We start from the raw sequence: 19816 nt of genomic DNA on the forward strand, positions 1-19816 counted from the left end.
GGAAGTTAAGGAATAAATTGTCCAGCTTGTCCCAGTTTGTTCTGGTGGTATCGCCAAAAGGTCTCCAGAGAGTGAGCAGAAGACTTGGAGGCTCGCTTAGAATGTGGGAACGTTGCGTGGCCCACGTGGAGCGCTCGTTAGCAGAGCGGCACGCACACGGAGCCGCCTCCCTGGTCCCCACCTTGCGGGTGAGACGGCCCGTGAGCACAGGAAGGCGGTGAAAGCACCTGCCCCGCTATATAAGCCGGCGGACGATCGCAGAAGGCACTCCTCCTCCACCCACCGCGCCGGGAACCAACAACCAACTGCCGACATGAGGGCTCTCCTGGTAAGTTAGCATATCACTTCTCTTCCTCACCTTCTTAATCAAGTTCTGCAGCTTCGTCTCACAGCAGTTCTCTCTCAACTGCTTAGTTTCTATGTACTAAATGTTCAAGACCTACAAATTTTCTAATAGTCAAAACCAGTGTAAAGCTTAATGCTTCATTATTAATCGTGTAGAAATTTGCAGGGACGACCTCTGCTTGTCAGGGAGCTAGGCTTATTCTCACAAAATTTATAAACGCTCAGCAGACTGCTGTCACGACTTCGGTGTAGCTGTATTTCTACAGAAGTGTGTAACCACCTTGTTTCCGACAATGGCTGTCGGTTGCAAGCAGTATATTCGCCTTCAGAAATGATGTACTGGATTCGAAAAATCATGGATAAATTTGTGATCTAGCTAAGTCGTCTGACTGAGAAAACTGTTATATTCTCATGCAAAAGTTAAAACATGATAAAAAATGCATTACAGGATATTTATGATTTATATCTTTTTCTGGATTTTCAGAACTGACATGTACCACTTTATGGTCAAACAAATAACGGTAGGCATTCTAAATTTTAAAGAACTGGTCATGGTGTTCCACAGGACTCTGTCTTGGCCCCTCTATTATTTCTAACATCCTCGTACATTAGTTGTATTTCATTTGCATCGTTACACAATACATTTTTTCCATTTTGCAGATATTACAGGTATAAGCATAAAAATAGTATTTATAGCTATACTTATAGAGAAATTAGTCTGACCATTGAAAACAGATAAATTACAGCAAATCTATTATTATTTGTGATAAGGCACAAAACATGCAGCTATGTAGGTGTCCTGGGGCAAATATTACAATTCGTCCAAGTTTCGAAATCCGAAAAGCAGATATAATACTATATTTGGGATTACAGCTAGGTCATAACCTGATCTAAAAAACCCACATTCCATACTTAATGATCATCTTCTGAGTACAAAGGTGCGTTGTAAGTACTGTATCTGAGTTTCAACCCACGACTTTCTGAAGAGACTTGTTTGAAGATGTTAGTATCTTGAAAGCTTCCTCTCAACGTACATAATCCTTAATATATTTCTCTTACTATCAATACTTCTCTTTTCTTAAAAACAACGAAAAACTTATATCAAGCGTTAAAGTAAACTCTTGCTTTGCTAGAGAATACTAAATGTCTTGTAGGAAATGTAATGAAGTTCAGCATCAAATAAAAAAGTGTGACATGGCCATATTCCTTTACTGCACTGAATAATATCGTTAAAGGAATTTTTAATCCAAATGAGAAAATTTTATTACAGGGCTTTGGCTTTAATCAGATTCATATTATTCCTTTTATACTGCAATTTTTCATGTCTTCAGCGCTTTTGAGTGTGTTATACTTAAATAAAATGAGCGTGTTGAACTTCTTTCTATATTATAGAGACTACTCTCTGTGCAATCGAATGATTATCGATTCTTTAATGTAAAAAAAAAACTAACATACTTCCAGCGGCGTCATAATTTGAAGTTTGTGTCACAGTTACAGAAAAATCTGCAGAGTATTGGCTAGTTACGCGTATATTCTGCTTAATTTTATTTACTGTAACTAAAAGTGTCAATGAATTTTAGCACTTTGGCCAGTACTTGCACTAGTTAGCTTCCCCTGCAAGTTTTTGAGAAATTTGACAATCTCTTCCACGAAGCTCATGTACAACTAACTCGATTAGGCCCCCCCCCCCCAAAAAAAAACAAGAGTACTACTGAGATATAATTAAATCTCAGAAGACGTAACTGATTTTGTATCAGACTAAAGACTTATCATTAATGATGGAATCTTAATAACGATTTTTCAATATTTTGGCCTTAGGCTACGTTGAACATCTATATCTATTTTTCAATAAAAAGTTGTAATAGTTGGATAAAATAGGGAATATGGGAAATTCGGATCCACTTCACTGTAAACAGAATTTTAATCATTCTCGTCATTACACAAGGATTCTGAACTAAATCGTGCTATCGAAATTATTAGCTTGTAACGGGCACCCCACATGAAAGGGGTTCGCCTCATGCCCGAGATTTAAGTAAGAATGGACTAACTAAAAAAGAATAGAGAACAGTAAAGTTAAAAAAACATTTATTTACCTGTTTATAAGAGATACTGGAAGTGGTGGCCATGAGCATCCAGGAATCGCTGACTTCGTGTGTTGACCTTACCAGCAACATGCTGTGATTCTGCAGGCATGATGTTGTTAATTATCTAGTTATGTTCTGTAGATCGTCTATTGTGAGAGGATTGTCGGCATACACTTTGTTTTTTAGTGTGCCCCATAAATAAAAGCACACGATGTTAATTCCAGGGACCTTGGGGTTTAGGGACCTCAACTGACAAGTCTGTCTGCAGGGAACACGTTGGTGGTGTGGGCCATAATTTGATTGGATGTGTGAGTGGTGGCTCCATATTGTTGAAATACTGAATACAGCTGTAATATTAGCTGTACATAGAGAGAGTCAAAGATCTCTAGATATCTGGTACTATTTACGGTGTAATTAAAATACACACATCAAAAAACGTTTTGTATCACCCCAGTTCCTAGAACTCCTGAAGATAGACGTTGACTGTGGACATTGTATCACAGAACAGTCTCTTTGACTGTTCAGAGATGTCACTAAACCCGCCCAAAGATGTAAACACTCATACATGAGCAGTGCCTATTAGGCCGAGGGGGGTCCGACAACCGATCAGTTCCAGCCATTCCACCAGGAAGGAGGTACACGGCTCGTGTTGTCTGTAGTTCAATCATGCCTAGACGGTCAATATCGCAGTTCGATTGCGTCCGAATTGTTACTTTGTGCCAGGAAGGGCTCTCAACAAGGGAAATGTCCAGGCCTCTCGGAGTGAACCAAAGCGATGTTGTTCGGACGTGGAGGGGATACAGAGAGACAGGAACTGTCTATGACATGCCTCGCTCAGGCCGCCCAAGAGCTACTACTGCAGTGGATGACCGCTACCTACGAATTATGGCTCGGAGGAACCTGACAGCAATGCCACCATGTTGAATAATGCTTTTCGTGCAGCCATAGGGCGTCGTGTTACGATTCAAACTGTGCGAAATAGGCTCCATGATGCGCAACTTCACTCCCGACGTCCATGGCGAGGTCCACCTTTGCAACCACGACACCATGCAGCGCGGTACAGATGGACCCAACAACATGCTGAATGGACTGCTCAAGATTGGCATCACGTTCTCTTCACCGATGAGTGTCGCATATGCCTTCAACCAGACAATCGTTGGAGACCTGTTTGGACGGAACCCAGTCAGGCTGAACGCCTTAGACGCACTGTCCAGCGAGTGTAGCAAGGTGGCATTATGTGGGGTCGATGTACATCACTGGTGATCATGGAAGGCGTTGTAACAGCTGTACGATTCGTGAATGCCATCCTCCGACCGATAGAGCAACCATATCGGCAGCATATTGGCGAGGCATTTGTCTTCATGGACGACAAATCGTGCCCCCATCGTGCACATCTTGTGAATCACTTCCTTCAGGATAACGGCATCGCTCGACTAGAGTGGCCAGCATGTTTTCCAGATATGAACCCTATCGAACATGCCTGGGATAGATTGAAAAGGGCTGTTTATGGACAACGTGAGCCACCAACCACTCTGAGGGATCTACGCCGAATCGCCATTGAAGAGTGGGACAATCAGGACCAACAGTGCCTTGATGAACTTGTGGATAGTATGCCACGACGAATACAGGCGTGCATCAATGCAAGAGGACGTGCTACCGGGTATTAGAGGTACCGGTGTCTACAGCAATCAGGACCACCATCTCTGAAGGTTTCGCTGTATGGTGGTACAACATGCAATGTGTGGTTTTCATTAGCAATAAAAAGGTCGGAAATGATGTTTGTGTTGATCTCTATTACAATTTTCTGTACAGGTTCCGGAACTCTCGGAACCGAGGTGATGTAAAACTTTTTTCGATATGCGTATAGCGGGCCAATAATGAGCGTGCCGGACAGTATATACCAAATGCCTGTCATCTCTGACTGGAGATGTTGTTCATCCAAAAGATGTGGGTTGTCCTGCTACCAGTTTCTGTAAGTCTGAGAGTTTACGCAGTTTAACAAATGAAATCAGGACTCATCTGCCATGAAGTAAATCAAGTGTTCCAAGTAACCGTTAGCAGTTGATGTTAACAGCCAGATACAGTAATGAACTCTTTTTTCCTGATCCTCAAATCTAAATTCTTGCACGGCACTCGCACGATAGGCTTCTAATTACATATCTTTTAGTAGACGCGACACGATGCGCGTGAGACATCAACCTGCTGCTTTAACCTCCTTACCGATTTGCAGGGACTCTCGTATTGGCCATGCGACATCTCTCTGTAGTTTCAGGAGTCCTCACTGACGGGCACCTGTTGATCTGGACATTCTGAACGGATTCTACAGCCCTCCATTTCTTGTACAAATCTTCAACAGCGCTGGTCGTGGGGAGTTTCCTACCAAGATACTTTACTTGAAACATTTCTTTACAGTGCTCGCTGTTCTAATGCAAACTTCCCCTTTTCTGTAACAACTCAACAATTCGAGCTTTTCACAGCAACTGATGCACGAACGCACAGTCGTACTCAGCTTTCCCATAAAATGTAGTGTAGCCAAGTTTCGAGACAGTGTTGCCACTTCACATTCAATTCGACTAGAGATGATTAACCGGTGCCTGAGGCCTACCGGTTCTGTGTGGGACACCCTATATAAGAACAGGAAGTAGACTCTCTGCAGAGTCAGTAAAAATATTAGATGCCAGAATGAAAATTTGAGTCAGATTGTGCAAGATGTTCAGATGGCTCTGTTGGTGAAGAGTTCCACATGAAAGCCTAACTTTAGAGTAACGACCCAGTATGGTGCACAATTTTAATCAGTCGAGAAAATTTGTTACAACCTACACTCCTGGAAATGGAAAAAAGAACACATTGACACCGGTGTGTCAGACCCACCATACTTGCTCCGGACACTGCGAGAGGGCTGTACAAGCAATGATCACACGCACGGCACAGCGGACACACCAGGAACCGCGGTGTTGGCCGTCGAATGGCGCTAGCTGCGCAGCATTTGTGCACCGCCGCCGTCAGTGTCAGCCAGTTTGCCGTGGCATACGGAGCTCCATCGCAGTCTTTAACACTGGTAGCATGCCGCGACAGCGTAGACGTGAACCGTATGTGCAGTTGACGGACTTTGAGCGAGGGCGTATAGTGTGCATGCGGGAGGCCGGGTGGACGTACCGCCGAATTGCTCAACACGTGGGGCGTGAGGTCTCCACAGTACATCGATGTTGTCGCCAGTGGTCGGCGGAAGGTGCACGTGCCCGTCGACCTGGGACCGGACCGCAGCGACGCACGGATGCACGCCAAGACCGTAGGATCCTACGCAGTGCCGTAGGGGACCGCACCGCCACTTCCCAGCAAATTAGGGACACTGTTGCTCCTGGGGTATCGGCGAGGACCATTCGCAACCGTCTCCATGAAGCTGGGCTACGGTCCCGCACACCGTTAGGCCGTCTTCCGCTCACGCCCCAACATCGTGCAGCCCGCCTCCAGTGGTGTCGCGACAGGCGTGAATGGAGGGACGAATGGAGACGTGTCGTCTTCAGCGATGAGAGTCGCTTCTGCCTTGGTGCCAATGATGGTCGTATGCGTGTTTGGCGCCGTGCAGGTGAACGCCACAATCAGGACTGCATACGACCGAGGCACACAGGGCCAACACCCGGCATCATGGTGTGGGGAGCGATCTCCTACACTGGCCGTACACCACTGGTGATCGTCGAGGGGACACTGAATAGTGCACGGTACATCCAAACCGTCATCGAACCCATCGTTCTACCATTCCTAGACCGGCAAGGGAACTTGCTGTTCCAACAGGACAATGCACGTCCGCATGTATCCCGTGCCACCCAACGTGCTCTAGAAGGTGTAAGTCAACTACCCTGGCCAGCAAGATCTCCGGATCTGTCCCCCATTGAGCATGTTTGGGACTGGATGAAGCGTCGTCTCACGCGGTCTGCACGTCCAGCACGAACGCTGGTCCAACTGAGGCGCCAGGTGGAAATGGCATGGCAAGCCGTTCCACAGGACTACATCCAGCATCTCTACGATCGTCTCCATGGGAGAATAGCAGCCTGCATTGCTGCGAAAGGTGGATATACACTGTACTAGTGCCGACATTGTGCATGCTCTGTTGCCTGTGTCTATGTGCCTGTGGTTCAATCAGTGTGATCATGTGATGTATCTGACCCCAGGAACGTGTCAACAAAGTTTCCCCTTCCTGGGACAATGAATTCACGGTGTTCTTATTTCAATTTCCAGGAGTGTATTATTAGATTAAGAGTGAATGATTAGTTCGCAGGCCACATCTGGTAAGCGTACTATAAAACGATCTGTTTGATTATGTTCGCTTAAAAAAAGTCATTGCATAGAAATTTTTTGCGTAAAAGCTTTCTCGTATCGTCACGACCTTCGTTGGACAGCTGTTTCCAACTTTCAGCATAGTAAAGTTCGCCTCCTTAGCTGGGTGGTAATGTGCTTGCCTCCCATGCAAGCGGCCGGCCATGTTGGAGGTTTTCTCCGCTCGTGGACTGGGTCTTGTGTTGTCCTCATCATTTCATCCTCATCACCGGCGCGCAAGTCGCCCAACGTGGCGTCGAATGAAATAAGACTTGCACTTGGGCGTCCGAACTTCCCCGAATGGGTCCCCCCGGCCAACGATGCAATACGCTCATTTCCATTTTTGAGCATCATAGAAAGACTGGGACACTTCTTTACGAGAAACTCTTTGCCCGCAGCTTGTGACTCTGTTGGCGGCAGCCGCCATCGCCGCAGAGCAGACGACGAGCGGGCAGCCTGCGGAGGAGACCGGCAAAAAGCAGGACAAGAGGGGCCTCCTGGGCCTCGGCTACGGGGGCGGCTACGGGGGTGGCTACGGGGGCGGCTATGGGGGTGGCTATGGACTGGGAGGCGGCTACGGTCTCGGAGGCGGATATGGCCTCGGAGGCGGCATCGGAGGTGGTTTTGGAGGCGTCGGAGTAGCAGCCGCCGCTGGACCAGCCATCAACGTGCAGACCGTAAGTGTCTAACAACTGCCTCACGCAAGCTGTGGGTAGGTGCTTCAGCTCGCCCCTTGCCTGTTGGCGATTTACTTGCACAGTCTCTTCGCGAGAGGTTCTCCGGCTGTTGACTCACTAGGCCGATACCGCTAGTCGTCATAATCATCAGCCTTCTGACATTCACTGCTCCCCCTCGAGACTTCTCCACAAATTTCAGCCTTCAACCATAGACCTCCATGCTGCTGTTGCAAGTTTTCTTGTGCCATCTACCTATTTTCAGTTACACCGTCAACTCAGTCCTTCATTATCTATTGCAACCAGACAGGGACACTCCTTTATCCTCCACCATTCATTCATCTGGATACATGTCCTATCCTCTTACATTTAATGTTCACTGGAGTCACAATTGTGTCTTTTGTACCTCCTGTTCGTCGACCGCGGTGGCCACGCGGTTCTAGGCGCTGCAGTCCGGAACCGCGCGACTGCTGCGGTCGCAGGTTCGAATCCTGCCTCGGGCATAGATGTGTGTGATGTCCTTAGGTTAGTTAGGTTTAAGTAGTTCTAAGTTCTAGAGGACTGATGACATCAGATGTTAAGTCCCATAGTGCTCATGTATCCCCCGTTAATTTCAAATACAGATTTCTCTATCTCTTACTAAGCAATCAGGTATTTGAATGGGTTCCCTCATTAAGAGTCCATAACCCAAAAGTCACAACTTTTACAAACTTAGTGCTATTTAAACGATCAAAAACATTATCAAAAACATTTTTGCTCTTCCGTTTATTTTCTTCCCTGTCAATCCAATCGTTGCATTCAGTTGTTTTAAATGCAATATTCCCCCAGGTCTTTCATTGTCCTCATTATTAGTCTGTACCTAGTAACGCTGACTATGTTTCATCAAAATTTATTTTCTGTCCTACTTCCAAACTTGCTGTATTACATTATTCTACTCCTCATTGAAGTTTATCTACTCTAGAGGCGAACAGTACCATGCCATCATCCAAACGATGGACTACATTTGTTTATTTAGCACACATACCCTTTTCGTTTTCCCAGTTTAAAGATCTACAGTCTCGAAACTTCGTGCCGGATTAAAACTATATGCCGAACCGGGACTCGACCTGGGAATTGTATTTGCGTAGGGCACTTGCCCGCGAAGACAAAGGTTTCCTGGTCAATGCCCGGCATGACACACAGTTTTAATCTGCGAGAATGTTCCGAATCAGCGCACGTTCCACTGCTGAGTGAAAATTCATTCTGGATCTCCAATCTCCCTCAAGGATAGCTGACAACAGTTTTGATAATACGGAATTTCTTCTCTGATTCCTACTTCCGTTCTGGATTCCTCACCACCTTAATAAAGTGTGATGGAACCTGTGGCACTGAAGTACATATTGCCAAGTACACTACCACAGATTGAATCAGTTACTTGCTTCTCAAGGGCTGTTAACGTAGATTTGCTGATAATTAGTCAGTAGCTTTTTCCAAATCTGCAGATCCCTCACAAAGTGGCAATTCTTTCTGAATGCTCCGTTTTATAAATTCGTTTATGATCTGCAAATGGCCCATTGTGTTTTATTCACTTATAAAACCAGAGTATTATTTTCCTTAATTATTATAAATATCATTAACGTCAATTCCATTATTAATTTCCTTACAGATGCATTACAGCCACAGTAAGTCACCAGAATGCATTTCTTTGTTGCTAATAAGTTCAGCTAGACGCAACGTTTATTGTCATTTTTCGTGGTTTTTTCCATATAACTACAGGAAGTATTTTTAAATGGTGTATACTGTAATGATAGTTGCATAACTGGAACAGGTGACTTGTCCTGTTATTGTTCCATACACCATTGCTGCCCAAACGCACCAGGGCCCTGACTTCTAATAACAGATAACGTATTTCGTCTGATGGTGCTGCACACTTAAAACCATGGTTGAATATCTATAGAAGATGAACATATCTGCTTATATCTTACCTCACTGATGTGCTGGAGAATTACCCTGCGTAGAGCTCCAGATGGAGGCACTGAACCAATGCCCGCCAGTTTTTCGTGAGCGTAATGCTCACTGATAAATACAGAAGGACACCCATGTGAGTTTGAGACGAGTATTTTCAGGTAATCAAGGCAGTGAAGCTTGACGTACCTCATCTCTTTAATAGTACCACAGCTCTCTCCAAAGTCATTGCCACACATACCCCCCATAACTTCTATTGGCACACCAAGTTTGTACATCCGTGTAATATGGACGTGCCTGGTTGCAGGTGGATCATCTCATGGCTGTGCAAATATACCAATTGGTAAAGGTAACCTATGTCCCGTGTAATTCACGGAGTTACCACAGATATTGGGGTCAGACACTGAAAATCGCTACTAAGGGCAACGTAGCCAACCACCTCGTCAGACACAGGGAAAGAAGGAAGATAACAGTAGACCTACTGACAACGAGGTCATTAGAAATAGTTACCAAACACAGCCTTCCGAAATTCCTTCACCAAAGAAGACGAAGTAAATATTCCAGAACTGGATTCAAGAACAGATGCCAACATGAGTAATGTAGAAATAGATATTCTTGGAGTAGCGCAGAAACTAAAATCACTCAACATAAGCAAGTATCTGGTCCAGATTGTATACCAGTTAGGTTCCTTTCAGAGTATGCTGATGCATTAGCTCCATACTTAACAATCATATACAACCATTGGCTCGACGGAAGATCCGTACCCAAAGACTGGAAAGTTGCAAAGGTCTCACAAATATTCAAGAAAGGTAGTAGGAGTGATCCATTAAAGTACAGGCTCTTATCATTACCGTCGACATGCAGCAGGGTTTTGGAACATACGTTGTGTTCCAACATTATGAATTACCTGGAAGAAAACGGTCTATTGACACACTGTCAACACACATTTAGAAAACATCGTTCTTGTGAAACACAACTATCTCTTTACACGCTCGAAGTGTTGAGTGCTGTTGACAAGGGATTTCAAATTGATTCCCTATTTCTGGATTTCCGCAAGGCTTTTGATAGTGTCCCATACAAGCGGCTTGTAGTGAAATTGCGTGCTTGCGGAATAACGTCTCAATTATGTTATTGGATTCGTCATTTCCTGTCAGAGAGTCCGCAGTTCGTAATAATTGTCAGAAAGTCATCGAGCAAAACAGAAGTGATTTCTGGCATTCCCCAGCGTAATGTCATAGGCCCTTTGCTGTTTCTTATATGTATAAACGATTTGGGAGAGAATCTGAGCAGCCACCTTAGGTTGTTTGCAGGTGACGCTGTCGTTTGTCGACTAGTAAAGCCATCAAAAGATCAAAACAAACTGCAAAACGATTTAGAAAAGATATCTGTATGGTACGAAAATTGGCAAATGATCCTAAATAACGAAAAGTTTGAGGTCATTCATATGAGAGCTAAAAGGAATCCGTTAAACTTCGGTTAAACGATAAATCAATCAAATCTAAATGCCGTAAATTCAAGTAAATAACTAGGAGTTACAATTACAAACAACTTAAATGGGAAGGAACAGATAGAAAATGTTGTGGGGAAGGCTAACCAAAGGCTGCGTTTTATTGGCAGGGCACTTCGAAAATGTAACAGATCTACTAAGGAGATTGACTACATTACTCTTGTCCATCCTCTTTTAGTATACTTCTGCGTGAGGTGGGATCCTTTGCAGGATTGACAGAGAACATCGAAAAAGTTAAAAGAAGGGCAGCATGTTTTGTCTTATAGCGAAATAGAGGATAGAGTGTCACTGAAATGATACAGAACTTGGGGTGAACAGCATTGAAACAAAGGCGTTTTTCGTTGCGGCGGGATCTTCTCACGAAATTTCAACCGCTAACTTTCTCTTCCGAATACGAAAATATTTTATCGACGCCGACCTACATGAGTAGAAATGATCACCATAATAAAATAAGGGAAATCAGAGCTGGCATGGAAAGATGTAGGTATTCGTTTTTTCCGTGGGCTGTACGAGATTGTAAAGGAGGATCGATCAGCTCTCTGCCAGGCACTTAAATGTGATTTGCAGAGTATCCATGTAGATGCAGATGTAGATGTAGAAATGGAACGCAACCTCTGACAGGAGCCAGCCGTTGTGGCCGAGCGGTTCTAGGCGCTTCAGTCTGGAACCACGCGACCACTACGGTCGCAGGTTCGAATCCTGCCTCGGGCATGGATGTGTGTGATGTCCTTCGGTTAGTTAGGTTTAAGTCGTTATAAGTTCTATGGAACGGATGACCTCAGATGTTAAGCCCCATAGTGCTCAGAGCCATTTGAACCATTTTGAACCTCTGACAGGGCAAGGATAGAGAAATAAACTGGTCATGTCCTTCTCAAAAGTACTGTCCTGGAATTCACCTTGAGAGGAGGACCTTGGAAAACATAATTCTGGATTCCTGGACGAAGATTTGAGCATTTCCTTCGCTCTGTGTCCCATTCTCACAACCAGCCAGTGGAGGTGATTCAGCCCATTTGGTGCTAATGACAGAGACTCGTAACTTTTTCCAGCGAAACATCACCTGTTGAACGTCTTTTTGACCTGGCAACAACTAGTTGCTCGTGGTAAACTCTAGGTGTGTCAGTGGCTCAGTCAGTCGAAGAGGTGTAGTCCATTTGGTGCTAATGATGGAAACTCGTGGCTTGTTCTATCGACATGTGACGTTCTGGACATCCGAGTGAGGTTGGCACGCCTGTTTGCAGGTGGCGCGGCCGGTGGCGGTGCCCGTGCCGCAGCCAGTGGAGGTGACGCGGCCGGTCCCCGTGCCGGTGCCCCAGGCGGTGCCCGTGTCGGTGCCCCGCGCTGTTCCTGTGCCGGTGCCTCAGCCCGTGCCCGTGCCGGTAGCCCGGCCCTACCCCGTGTCCGTGCCCAGGCCGGTCGCCGTGCCCGTCCCCCAGCCCTACCCCGTCACTGTTCCGCACCCCGTGCCCGTCGTCGTAGGAGGCGGCTACGGCGGTGGCTTCGGGGGCGGCTACGGCGGCGGCTTCGGAGGCGGTTACGGGGGCGGCTACGGAGGAGGCTACGGAGGAGGCTACGGAGGAGGTTTCTACGGCAAACACTAACTGCACTCTGTGGTAAGCCGTCCACTTTGCATCAGATTTTTTACTGTCTTCCTAGATTTACACTTCGTAAATACACTACTGGCCATTAAAATTGCTACACCAAGAAGAAATGCAGATGATAAACAGGTGTTCATTGGACAAATATATTATACTAGAACTGACATGTGATTACATTTTCACGCAATTTGGGTGCATAGATCCCGAGAAATCAGTACCCAGAACAACCACCTGTGGCCGTAATAACGACCTTGATACGCCTGGCCATTGAGTCAAATAGGGCTTGGATGGCGTGTACAGGTACAGCTACCCATACAGCTTCAACACGATACCACAGTTCATCAAGAGTAGTGACTGGCGTATTGTGACGAGCCAGTTGCTCGGCTACCATTGACTAGACGTTCTAGACGTTTTCAGTTGGTGAGAGATCTGGACAATGTGCTCGCCAGGGCAGCAGTCGAACATTTTCTGTATCCAGACCGTACAGGACCTGCAACATGCGGTCGTGCATTATCATGCTGAAATGTAGGGTTTCGCAGGGATCGGATGAAGGGTAGAGCCACGGGTCGTAACACATCTGAAATGTAACGTCCACTGTTCAAAGTGCCCTCAATGCGAACAAGAGGCGACCGAGACGTGTAACCAATGGCACCCCATACCATCACGCCGGGTGATACCCCAGTACGGCGATGACGAATACACGCTTCCAATGTGCGTTCACCGCGATGTCGCCAAACACGGATGCGACCATCATGATACTATAAACAGCACCTGGAGTCATCTGAAAAAATGACGTTTTGCCATTCGAGCACCCCGGTTCGCCGTTAAGTACACCATCGCAGGCGCTCCTGTCTGTGATGCAGCGTCAAGGGTAACCGCAGCCATGATCCCCGAGCTGATAGTCCATGCTGCTGCAAACGTAGGCGAACTGTTCATGCAGATGGTTGTTGTCTTGCAAACGTCCCCATCTGTTGATTCAGGGATCGAGACGTGTCTGCACGATCCGTTACAGCCATGCGGATAAGATGCCTGTCATCTCGACTGCTAGTGATACGAGGCCGCTGGGATCCAGCACGGCGTTCCGTATTACCCTCCTGAACCCACCGATTCCGTATTCTGCTAACAGTCATTGGATCTCGACCAACGCGAGCAGCAATGTCACGATACGATAAACCGCAGTCGCGATAGGCTAGAATCCGACCTTTATCATAGTCGGACACGTGATGGTGCGCATTTCTCCTCCTTACACGAGTCATCACAACAACGTTTCACCAGGTAACGCCAGTCAACTGTTGTTTGCGTATGAGAAATCGATTGGAAACTTTCCTCGTGTCAGCACGTTGTAGGTGTCGCCACCGGCGCCAATCTTGTATCAATGCTCTGAAAAGCTAATCATTTGCATATCACAGCATCTTCTTCCTGTCGGTTAAATTTCGCGTCTGTAACACGTCACCTTCGTGATGTAGCAATTTCAATGGCCAGTTGTGTACCTCTAAACTACACTCGTACGCATAAATTAAGGATAATTTCACAATGTGGTGCCACACAACGTGGCACTACACAAAACTGGAGCTAATAGCATAGGCACATAGGGAACACACACGACATAGATCTGTAAGTCCACGGTATTGGTAATAAGTTGAGAAAACCGTCCCGTAACACATGTGCTACAAAACGCCACTGTTTCCTGCGCATGTACCCCGACATCAATATGCGATATGATCACCGTGCACACGTACACAGGCCTCACAATGGGTTGGCATACTCTGGATCAGATGGTTGAGCAGCTGCTGGGGTATAGCCTCCCATTCTTGCACCAGTGCCTGTCGGAGCTCCTGAAGTGTCCTAGGGGTGTGAAGGCGTGCAGCGATACGTCGACCTTGAGCATCCCAGACGTGCGCGATGGGGTTTAGGCATGGAGAACAGGCAGGCCACTCCATTCACTTGATATCTGAGCAGCCGTCTTCGTTTGTTTGCAGATGACGCTGTCGTTTATCGACTAATAAAGACATCAGAAGATCAAAACAAAATGCAAAACGATTTAGAAGAAATATCGGAATGGTGCGAAAAGTGGCAGTTGACCTTAAATAACGAAATGTGTGAGGTCATCCACATGAGTGCTAAAAGGAACGCGTCAAACTTCGGTTATGCGATAAATCAGTCTAATCTAAAAGCCGTAAATTCAACTAAATACCTAGGTATTACAATTACGAACAATTTAAATTGGAAGGAACACATAAAAATGTTGTGTGGAAGGCTAACCAAAGACTGCGTTTTATTGGCAGGACACTTAGAAAATGTAACAGACCTACTAAGGAGACTGCCTACGCTACGCTTGTCCGTCCTCTTTTAGAATACTGCTGCGCTGTGTGGGATCCTTACCAGACTGGACTGACGGAGTACCTCGAAAAAGTTCAAAGAAAGGTAGCGCGTTTTGTATTATCGCATAATATGGGAGAGAGTGTGACAGAAATGATACAGGATTTGGGATGGACATCATTAAAAGAAAGGCGTTTTTAGTTGCAACGGAATCTTCTCACGAAATTCCAACCACCAACTTTCTCCTCCGAATGCGAAAATATTTTGTTGACACCGACTTACATAGGGAGGAACGATCACCAAGATAAAATAAGGGAAATTAGAGCTCGTACGGAAAGATATAGGTGTTCATTCTTTCCGCGCGCTATACGAGATTGGACTAATAGCGAATTGTGAAGGCGGTTCGAAGAACCCTCTGCCAGGCACTTAAATGTGATTTGCAGAGTATCTATGTAGATGTAGATGTAGCTGTTTCAAGTACTCCTCCACGATGGCAGCCCACTCAGCTCAGTGGGCCGTACGTTATCATCCATCAGGAGGAAGGTGGGACCCACTGCACCCCTGAAAAGGCGGTGCAAAATGACGTCCCGATACACCTGACCTGTTACAGTTCCTCTGTCACAGACATGCAGGGGTGTACGTGCACCAATCATAATCCCGTGCCACACCATCAAACCACGACCTCCATACAGGTCTCTTTCAAAGACATTAAGGGGTTGGTGTCTGGTTCCTGGTTCACGCCAGATGAAAACCCGGCGAAAATCACTGTTCAGACTACACCTGGACTCGTCCGTGAACATAACCTGGGACCACTGTTCCAATGACCATGTAATGTGTTCTTGACACCAGGCTTTACAGGCTCTCCTGCGACCAGGGGTCAGTGGAAGCACCTTGCAGGTCTCCAGGCGAATAAATCGTGTCTGTTCAGTCGTCTGTAGACTGTGTGTCTGGAGACAACTGTTCCAGTGGCTGTAGTAAGGTCCCGAACAAGGCTACCTGCAGTACTCCGTGGCCGTCTGCAGGCACTGATGGTGAGATATCGGTCTTCTTGTGATGTTGTACACTGTGGACGTCTCGTACTGTAGCGCCTGGACACGTTTCCTGTCTGCTGGAATCGTTGCCATAATCTTGAGATCACACTTTGTGGCACACGGATGGCCCATGCTACGACATGCTATGTTTGACCAGCCTCCAGTCGCCTTAGTATTCTACCCCTCATAACGTCATCAATATGTGTTCTTTGAGCCATTTTCAACACACAGTCACCATTAGCACGTCTGAAAACGTCTGCACACTTACTCGTTGCACCGTACTCTGACATGCACCAACACACCTCTGCGTATGTGGACTGCTGTCAGCGCCACCGTACGACGACCGCAGGTAAAATGCACCTCATGGTCATAGCCCGAGGTGATTTAAACCTGCAAACCGCCCACCAGAGCTTTGTTTTACCATGTATCAGCATTATCCTTAATTTATGAGCATGAGTGTACCTGGGAGAAAGGACACACTCACCAGCATCTTCGATATGTTCTTGCCATGTCCCTGTTTCAAATAGTGCAGTTCATGACATAAGTTCATGGCTTGTAGAAAATAAACTAACGCTAAATCACAGTAAAACTAAGTTTTTACAGTTTCTAACACATAATTCAACATAACCAGACGTTTTAATTTCACAGAATGGGCATATGATTAGTGAAATTGAACAATTCAAATTTTTAGGTATTCAGATAGATACTAAACTGTCGTGGAAAGCCCTATTTCAGGATCTTATTTAAAAACTTAATGTTGCCATTGTTACTATTCGGGCGGTATCTGAAGTAAGTAATAGTTCGACACGAAAAGTAGTCTACTTTGCTTATTTTCATTCGCTTCTGACGTATGGCATTATATTTTGGGGTAATTCTTCCCAATCCCATAGCATATTTTTGGCTCAGAAATGGGCAGTTCAGGCAATAAGTGTTCCAAGTTCGCGAACCTATTGTCGACCCCTGTACACTAGTCAGGATGTTCTGACATTGGCCTCTCAATATCTATACTTTTTACGGTCATTTCTTGTTAACCACATCAGCTTATTCCCAATAATTAGCAGCGTTCACTCAGTTAATACTAGGCAGAAAATCAATCTGCATTTGGATCGCACTTCCTTTACTCTTATGCAGAAAGGTGTGCAATATACTGCTGCACCCAATTTCAATAAGCTACCACAAGAATCCAAAAATCTTAGCAGTAATCCACGCGCATTCAAATCGAAACTGAAGGGTTTCCCCTTGGCTCACTCCTATTCCTCCGAGAAGTTCCTTGAAAAATTAAACTGATTCCTATGTTACATTGCTAACTGCGTTTACATAAACTTATGGCTTGTCTCTTTTTGGGTTCATAAACATTTTATTTTATCTGTTATTACTCTTATGTTGTAATTTCATGTACCGACACGTTCAATGACCTTGGAGATTTGCTCCTCAATTTGGTCCTGCGGATGTAGACCTATAAAATGAAGAATAAAATAGAATAGACACTATTAGCCCTGCACCAACCCCCCTCCCCCCCAACAGGAAAAATTATCTTCACAGAGCAAATTCGCATCCTTCCCTACCATGTCCCAACACACAAACGGATGTACCAATTCAGTATAAGTTTGATGATATGAGGAACATGTAATGGATACTGAGTAGTAGCGAGAGTACCAAGAACCACTTGTCGTGAAATTTTAAAAGACTTCCACCATTCTTCACAAAACTGAGTTGTCTCCCCAACGCGTAGATCAGATCACAGGTACGCTCTTGCTTGGCTCTGTTCTAGACATGAAGGCTACATACTGGAGCCAGGTTTCACCCTGTGCCTTCATCCATCTCCATAAAACACAAATATGGCACGAAAGTGTACACGTACCCGTTATAGTCACCAGCATCCTGCAGACACAATTAAGACGGAACTATCATATATCAAGTGGAAAGGTGTCGTTGTTCGCGGAAGAAGAAATTTTTTTGGGATTAGTTGGTTCAATAACCCTTCGATGTCTCCCAGCTGACAGCGTCATACAGCTCTGTCTTTACAAACAACATGTGGGAACAATCTCTCAGAGTTCATCTCCATGAATTTATCATTGGATATTAACGAGGGGTATGAACGATGACAAGGTGTAAAGTTCTCAGGCTAATATCGACATCAAGTTCTCTGCCTTAAGTTGGTAAACGTTGCACAGAAACCTAAAGTGTGAATCTGATCTGCGGAATAGTTTTTCTCTCTGTAACGTTGGTACGTGTTATGCAGTAACGTAACTGAAGTGTGAACAAGATCTGTGAGATATTTTTTTTTAAATTTTTCTTTATACGTCGCCTTGAAGTAGACGCACTGCGTGTGATTCGTTCTAATGTAAAAACTCGAATACCGAGTCGTCAGAGTAGCCCTTGTTTCGGACTGGTTATTTCTAATGAAAATCGATTCAAAGTTAGTTTTTTTCGCTAATAAGTCTACTCATTCACTTTAATTAAGAAATGGACGACTAAATTCAACGTTTATGTACTTTCATTGAAGATGATCCGCATGGAGGATGACCGAAAGCCGCACCAGCACACGGAAGCATCAGGAAAAGTTACAATGTTGTGTCGAACAATCAGGTGCAAAAAGTGTGTGAAACAGCTGACAGCAAAGGCATAGCAGAGGGTGCGTTAGGACGAAGAATTAGTTGTGAGAAATCTTTGTCCAAGGTGCGTTCCTTGTTGAATACTAATGAGAAGTTAATAACAATAGAAATTTCTCAAAAATGTGTGGACTGTTTAAGAAATGAATCTAGCTGATTTTATGAATCAAGCTGTTACTATAGATGAGATACATGCCTTCTTCTTCACTCCTGAAATGCAAAATAAATCGAAATATTCTTTGCATGCCGATGACCTTGAAAAAAAAACGTCGATTTTATTATATGCTATGACCTGTATTTTCTAAGATACAATAGACATTCTTTTCAGTGTTACGTTGCATAGGTCAAAACGGTAACTCGCAAACTCTATGCATGTGTTCTCGACCGAAAGCATGAAAAAAATATAGATAAATAAAATGTCAGCCTACTTGTTAATCAATTATTGACACTGTATTCCATTTGCATAATGCTGCAATTTGCACGTGAATCTCGGGAAACGTAAATTTATGAAAGCTTCAAATGCACATCGACTACTAATTCATAATAAACATTGTTTATCTTGTAAAACAGGAAATGAAACTAATATTCATTGTAGTTTACTCAGTTGTAATAGTTGTATTAATTTACGTATTAATTTACGTTCCAGGCTGTATCCTGAGATTTCTACGCTCTCATTTTTCATCATCACCTCGCTGCCTCGTAAAAGGGCAACGGCCCACTGAAAACCTACCATTTTCTTCAGTTGTTAGCGCTAATGTAATTTTGTACTTTTTTCTTTTATACAAATCGCAATAAAGCACAATGAAAAATTATTTACATGTGTTTTCCTGCATAATGTATCTGATAATGTAAATCCCTGTATGCTGAAATGGTATCAGGTTCCAGATCACCCATGCAATTTGAACCTCTCACATATAATCAACGCAGTAAATAGTGCTCCGAATATATGATTATTCCACGTTGTTTTCTACTTACAGCTCGTTAGTGTGTTTGGCAGTTGAGGACTGCCTAAAATGTGCCCCAAAGGACCTTAAATATATGATCACACTGTATCAAATAGCTATTAAAAAAGTCGTTGCATATGAACTCGTCTGTCGATGATTTAGCTCTGATGAAAATCGAGACTTTCACTATGAAAACTGAAAATGCTGCTGTAAATGCTTGGTCTGGCACCGTGGAGTGGAGTAGAAGGTTATTTCGAGTCATTACGATAACTGCTGCTGTGGAGTCCTGCGAGGGACTATCCTGAATCGACGAAGAAACAAACAGTCTTGGTTTCAGGGCTGTAATTATTGTTTATTTATCAATGAAGCGTTTCGCCTGATTCAGGCAGATTCAGACTGATTGATATTTTATGGTGCTAGACACATGGGATATCGAGCATACAAAAT

General features: G+C 44.7%; 1 protein-coding gene across 1 annotated transcript; it reads left to right on the forward strand.

The window, feature by feature from the left end:
- Window positions 1-262: 262 nt before the first annotated feature.
- LOC126191012 (cuticle protein 79-like) lies at window positions 263-19237 on the forward strand. The gene is made up of 4 exons (XM_049931697.1): window positions 263-328; window positions 7142-7420; window positions 12107-12478; window positions 19072-19237. Exons 1-3 carry the CDS (start codon window positions 314-316, stop codon window positions 12464-12466), a joined length of 654 nt encoding a protein of 217 aa, XP_049787654.1. The 5' UTR covers window positions 263-313; the 3' UTR covers window positions 12467-12478; window positions 19072-19237.
- The last annotated feature ends 579 nt before the right edge of the window (window positions 19238-19816 follow it).

The sequence above is a fragment of the Schistocerca cancellata genome, chromosome 6 (assembly GCF_023864275.1).
Source record: "Schistocerca cancellata isolate TAMUIC-IGC-003103 chromosome 6, iqSchCanc2.1, whole genome shotgun sequence".
Taxonomy (NCBI): domain Eukaryota; kingdom Metazoa; phylum Arthropoda; class Insecta; order Orthoptera; family Acrididae; genus Schistocerca; species Schistocerca cancellata.